This window comes from Olea europaea, unplaced genomic scaffold, assembly GCF_002742605.1.
Source record: "Olea europaea var. sylvestris unplaced genomic scaffold, O_europaea_v1 scaffold4884, whole genome shotgun sequence".
NCBI lineage: Eukaryota > Viridiplantae > Streptophyta > Magnoliopsida > Lamiales > Oleaceae > Olea > Olea europaea.
Window position 1 is genome coordinate 1 of NW_019263198.1, and position 6,521 is coordinate 6,521.

At 34.7% G+C, this 6,521-nt stretch overlaps 1 protein-coding gene across 1 annotated transcript; it reads left to right on the plus strand.

Moving 5' to 3' along the window:
• The first annotated feature begins 714 nt into the window (after positions 1-714).
• Positions 715-4,914, plus strand: LOC111388339. Its single transcript, XM_023013020.1, has 5 exons — positions 715-912; positions 1,260-1,395; positions 3,422-3,512; positions 4,335-4,415; positions 4,517-4,914. Exons 1-5 carry the CDS (start codon positions 879-881, stop codon positions 4,649-4,651), a joined length of 477 nt encoding a protein of 158 aa, XP_022868788.1. The 5' UTR covers positions 715-878; the 3' UTR covers positions 4,652-4,914.
• The last annotated feature ends 1,607 nt before the right edge of the window (positions 4,915-6,521 follow it).

The window sequence follows — 6,521 nt, forward strand, 5'->3', positions numbered from 1 at the left end:
AATGAGGGCATATTCGGCTTAAAACTAAATATGTAAGGGTATAATTGGTAATCAAAATTTTCTATTTAATCCTCACTTTTAATATATTGTAGATGTAGATAGATAATGCTATTTAGCTCTATGGCCTGTTTGATTGTGTAAAATTTTCCATGGGAAATCAAATCCATTTTCCATTTGCCTTGTTTGATACCATTTTTTTTTATTTGTTTTTTTTTTAGGAAATCAATTTTCTAGCTTGTCTTGGGAAGGAGCAAATTCCAGCTTTTCAAGGAATTGTATGGTGAGAATTCCAATTCCGATTTACTGTAGCTATTTTATTTTATTTTTCAATGAAAACAAATTGTAAGAATTATTGTAAAAATATATCTCCCTTTACTTGACAATTTTCATGTAAAACGAAGTCAAAAGAGCACCAAAAGATAGATGATTTTCTAGATTTTTTGACAATGGAAACATATTTTATTTCCAATACTAGTAAATTTCATCAATTTAATTGACAATTTTTATGTAAAATAAAGTCAAACGAATATCAAAAAATACTTTTATTTCAACATTTTTCATGTAAAAAATTATACCAATTAAACACAATAATTTACAATTTTCAGGAAAACAATTTTTAAATAATTCAATTATCTGAAATTCGTTTTCAATTCAATTGAATTCAATTTCATCTTTGTAATTAAGCGGGCCCTCAGAGTAATATCGCTTAATTATGTATGATTACGATGAACAAGCTTTGGTGGACGGACGGTTTATTGCTAGGGAAAATCTGAGTCCAATAGAATAAATTTAAAATCACAGTCCTCCGGATCTTTCTCTCTCTCGGGTTTGGTTTTATCGGTCTCTGCTTCACAACCATTTCTTCCCGTCCCCTTCCAATGGCTGCCGGCATAGCTCCTCTCTTTCTCTCCGGTAATAATTAACTACTATACTCTTTATCTTTTTCGTTTCGGTGCAGAAATCTTGAATTGGATGATGGTATCTGATATGATGATTTCTCCAAGATTAAGTGAGCATAATAATTGTGTCCGAATTCTCGATTTAGGGTTTTGATTGTCGCCTTCAATGTGTTCTGGCACGTAATTGCTAGTTACTCTCTATCTCTCAGGAATGGAATTTTACTGTGGCATTTCAAAAATTTTGTCTCTCTCTCAAATGTGAGATTGAAATAATGCCTGAATGGTTTATTGTGGTGTTATTTGGATTGCTATTTACTATTACAATTTAATGTTTTCTATATTGTTTATGTTCCCATGTAGGTGGAAATCTCCTCAAGACTAAGGATATGTTGTCTGTAAGGCCAGGCACGTTTGTCAAGACACCACCAGTTACGGTTCATACCAAGACAAGTCGTTCTGGAATCAGGCGCACCTTGTCTGTTCGCGCTGAGTACAGGTATGCAGTTGTCTGTTAAATCGAATACTTGTTTCTGTTCGTCACCGGACATGTCATGAATTAAGCGTAGGTCAAAAGTTGTGTGGCTTTGCTTAGCTGACTAAGAAGCCATGGTCATTAATTTTCCTCCCCAGTACACCCCAAGATGCTGTAAATAATGTGCACATGGCCACAATTATGCAAGAATATAATGAATTTGTTGAATCATGAATATGTTCCCAGTGCACTAAATAATGAAAAAAAGTAAAATGAATGCTTATGCTATTCTCACTTGTAAATTACTAAAAATATTGTTGCTTTATGTGATGTCTGCATATGGCATATAACTTATTGTTGTCATCTGGTTTGACTAAATTGTCAAAATCACTGAACCAAAATAATGAATGATGCATTCAAGTGTAGTGTGAATTTTCCTTCTGACCGGTACATCCAATTATGGTGTTACTGTTGCAAAACTAAACATCCTATGGTCGTCTTAAGCACTTTCAACAGGACATTAACTTCTGCCACGTAAATTTTAAGCATTGAGACTGTATCGTCTCTCTTTGAGGACTTGATGTTCTCATGCAAAGTCACCACCTTCCTATCACATCTAAGGAGAAGCATTATTAAAGCAAACCTCGAGTCTTCAGTTTATATTTCCACTTCATAATGAAATTACTAAAATATGTGTCTTAATCTTTTCATATTCTACTGGTTTTTTTGCTTCTCTACAGGGAAGCTTGTGTAGTCATCTGGTCTATTGATTAAGTTTTTTATCCTTAAGATTCACCATCTTCATGGACAACATTTTTTATAACTCTATATTCTAGCCAATGTTTAAAATGACTCCATAGAGTACCGAGATGTAGGCTTCAAGACAAACCAATAAAATAATTCAAAACAATACAAATTACAAAAATGTGCTCACAATAAACTATTGGCCATCTCGAAAAGCCATAATAAAACATATTTACACTATCAGCTTCTTCTCATTCTTTCTCATCGTCTCCATTTGCAATGGCGCCGTCTCCTTCCCCTTCCATGTAAAGGGAGAAAAATGAAAACCAAAAAAACTGTAACACTTTCTAAGCTATAAAACATAGTCCAAGAAGAAGTCATATATAGCCTCGAAAAGGTAAGACAAATGAGTGCACGCTTCAACTGTCTGCAGCGTATTGCTTCAAGGCGTTATGAAAGCCTCACAAGAGGCGGAACTTAAGGCGTAAGCTTCAGTCAACTTTTTGAAAACTTAAAATACCTAAAATAATTTGTACCACTCTGAACTCTTATCCTTGTCCCTTCTTTGTAAAAAATTCAAAATCGGGTTTGCAGGAGTCCTCAAGCATAAAATGGTTTCATATGCTGACTAGGTTTGATACTGATGTATAATTTTCAATCAGTTGACAAGTTAAAATTGCAATAGACCTGGTCGGTAGGAATTAGTTGGTTTCTGGTGCATTTCTTATACTGTAATTAGGTGTAGTAATCAACTGGAAACTGGGTGTTTCGCTTTGCGAAAGTGAAAGATTAGCAAGGTGTCCAACTTCTGCCATCTTGTTGGCATATCGACTGCTGTATGCATTGGGCTAGAATTACTTGTGAGGGATTGTTTTTGATAAAAACTGTTTTACCACTCTGTCCGTGGAACCATTCTAATGTTTGTGGAGGCTACACGTTCTATGCAATTTCTGGAAAAGAATCTTGCTTACACCCCTGTGCTCGTGCTCGTGCTCTTGCTCACTGGATTCTGCTTTTAAAGATGAGATCACTCCTTGATCTGTGACTTTGAACTATAGCATTATTAGTGATGATGATAAACAAGTTTTGAGAATAGCTATTTTGTTGTGAAGATTCAAACATGACATTCTTTACAAAAATTTTATTTGGGTGAACATGTGTTCAAAGTCAACTTTTCCTAGAGTAATATAGTTGGCATTGGCCCTTGGCTTGGTGGCAGACAGTTTTTGGTGTATGCCGGTGTTGTAGGCAGTTACTTCTCCTTGGCGATGTGATATCTGCCATAATTTTTTCCTCTTATATGCAGTGATCATAGAGGTGGAAGTGGTGATTTTGTAGCTGGATTTCTTATAGGAGGTGCAATCTTTGGAACACTTGCATATGTATTTGCTCCACAGGTGAGCCTAAGTATTCACGTAATTGTCAATCTCAATGTCTCCATATTTACTTTTGTAGCTCCTCTAGAAATGGTTCGTGATTGATCTTGTTGACTTGTGGAGAAAATTGTAGCCTTAGTATGTTAATGAGCATCAAATGAAGTTCTCACTAGTTTCTAGATAGGCTGATTGGATAGAACGATTGAAGCCTGATTAAGTATGTTAATAAGAATCATATGAAAAGCTACCACTAGTTTGTAAGATTGGCTGATTGGATAAAATGAGTGAAGCTTGATCTTTAGCAAGTGATGCAGCGTGCAAAGTCAAACATCTCATACCATGAAACTGCCACTCATAGCAGTAGAATAAAATTACAAATCAGAAAACAAGTCAAGATGTTGGGCTATCCTTTTCCTAATAGTAAAGTACGTGAAAGTTAACTCCTAAATGCCCCAATACAATCTGTGACCTGCCCTTCTTGATACTGCTCCGCATCAATATGGCTCATTTATTCAAATTAAGTTTGAGCTTCGCAAAATGCTAGGGATTAGCTAGAAGTGTATGTGGACTTTGGGTTGTTCCTTGAGCTGGTTGAACTTGGTTCCAAACCTGTTTAAATATTTAAAAGTAAGATAATTAGAATCTTTACTTGAAATCCTGTTCAGAAAATATTTGGACTCCAAGTTGCTTACGTATACAACTTTGTAATGTTACCATGAATAGGATAAAAAAATAACATTTCGTTTGTGAAATCAGTAAACCATGTTATGGGTGCATCAGTGTTCCACTATTTGATTTTGTCTTTAATTTATTTACCATTTTCTTTTTAAAAATTATTACTAGATAAGAAGATCGCTGCTAAACGAAGATGAATATGGCTTTCGAAGGGCCAAGCGACCAATTTACTACGATGAAGGTTTGGAGGTGATAACATTGACTTTCTTTTGCCATAAAAATAAGTTGACTTTAACTATTCCTTTCTCCATTAACCATTTTCTTAATCCTCTCTGTTCTATTAAATTCAGAAAACGAGGCAGACCTTGAATGAAAAAATAGGGCAACTCAATTCTGCCATTGACAATGTATCTTCCCGGTTGAGAGGTGGTAATAATATACCGGAAGAGCCAATTGAGACCGATGCAGAAGAAGCTACAGCATAATACCTTCTGTTTCATTCTCAATGGTTGCAAAGGCTTCAGTTTCCAGTTTCACCAGTGGGCTCTGTTCTAATATGATATACATACAAACAGAATGCTTGAAGGTGTAATCTTTCCAGTTGTTGAACTGTTTGGAGAGGTTTAAATGATCAGTAAATTTACTCATGCCGTGTTAAATAAATTTGTTGAAGTTTTCTTGCAACTTGATTATACTTTGAAACGTGTTTTTAATGGCCTTTTTGACTATGAATCACAATTTTGATGTATCACCTATATACATATCTACATCATGCAGTTTAAGACCAAAGAATGCTTGAGCATCATTGCAATTAATGTTAATTGTAACCACTTGAGCCTCAGCATTCAAGTCGTTATATCATGCATATTACTGTCCAATTTGGGAGAGTTTATATTCATCGTACCCTTGTGGTCCTAACCAAATTTCTTCAAATCCTTAGATAACAATGAAAACAACCAGAGGAATAAATAATGTTTTAACAACTAGAGACGGTACAAGGATGGGTCGAGGTCTCGTTTTTTTCTTATCATTTTGCCCTTGTGATATTTCAAAGGCGATACGTAAAGTAGTTGTTAAAATTAAAGATATTTAAAAAACGTGTATTTTTAACTCCGTTGGCATCTATTGAAAATGGGTGGACGAGACGTTTGGTAATTAGTTGATAGTTATGGTACAATCATAACTATTTGTAGAAGTATATTATTTTGTACGATTCGTCCTCAACCTTTTGAGCAAAACAGCAACCTTGTCCTGAGCTTTTTTTCGTCTCAAACCTATATCCATTCTTTCTTTAATTAGCACAATTTGTCCCATCTTCAGTATTTTCATCGAAAAAGTTGTTACGCTACGTGAAAACATTGTTATAAAAATCTCGCATAGATGAGAAATATAATCTTACTATCTAAATACGCTTTATACTTTCAGAATATTGTAAAAAGTCAACATTGAATGTAATTTAAATTAACAAAGACTAAATAAAAGAAAGACAAGAAAATGTAAGAAAATAGAATGTGTTGCTTGTGTCGAGATAGAGCGGATGTGTTTAAAACCATTCCCACCTTCTATCCTTTGCCACCCACTCCTTTGCTCCCAAAACTGATGACCAACATCCATTGTCTCGGTTGTGTCGAGAGTGAGAGTGAGAGTGAGAGTGAGAGTGAGAGTGAATGTGTTATATGAGTATTTTGAAAAATCGGCACATTTATTAAGAGTTACCTTAATATTTTTGTCTTGTAATTATGTTTTCGTACAATTTTAATCCGTTACATCTTTATCGTAACCATTATCTCCTCAACTTTCTTTCCTCGAATTCTTATATACCCCTGTTTGGCCCCCATTAATTTCAATTCTATTCTATTATATTATATTTTTCTCTCTTTTATTTTCAACCATACAATCTTTCATAAAATAATATTACAAATAAATCGAAAAAAATTCCTTCTTTTTCAAAAACTCATATTTCAAAAAACAATAATGCTATTCGAACAGATTCCTTTGCACAGATGTTGAACAGGTAATAAAAAATTAATAATGGGCACATCAATGAACAGTAGAAATTGTTTGAAAAAGGGGACAAATTTGGCAGACCACTGGTACAACCTTTCCTCCCCCAAATTGGAAGTCAGTATTTTCCCTCCTCATTTTCCCTCGTTCCCCTCTCTCCCGGGCCTTCATTCCCGCCGGCCAGTTCTTCGAATCCGATAGCACCTCCGAACAGCATGTCTTCGTCGACACCGTCGAACCAAGGTGACCCACTGTTAAATGTCATCTACAAAATTTTCCAATTCAACATATTTAATTTGTTGTTTGCAAAGCATGGAAAATGTCATTGCTTAAAAAAAATTTGAATGACAG

Coding starts and splice junctions, on each gene's coding strand:
- LOC111388339 (XM_023013020.1), top strand. CDS start 879: ATGGCTGCCGGCATAGCTCCTCTCTTTCTCTCCG. Junction 1,396..3,421: donor TCTGTTCGCGCTGAGTACAG/GTATGCAGTTGT, acceptor TCTTATATGCAG/TGATCATAGAGGTGGAAGTG. Junction 3,513..4,334: donor CATATGTATTTGCTCCACAG/GTGAGCCTAAGT, acceptor AATTATTACTAG/ATAAGAAGATCGCTGCTAAA.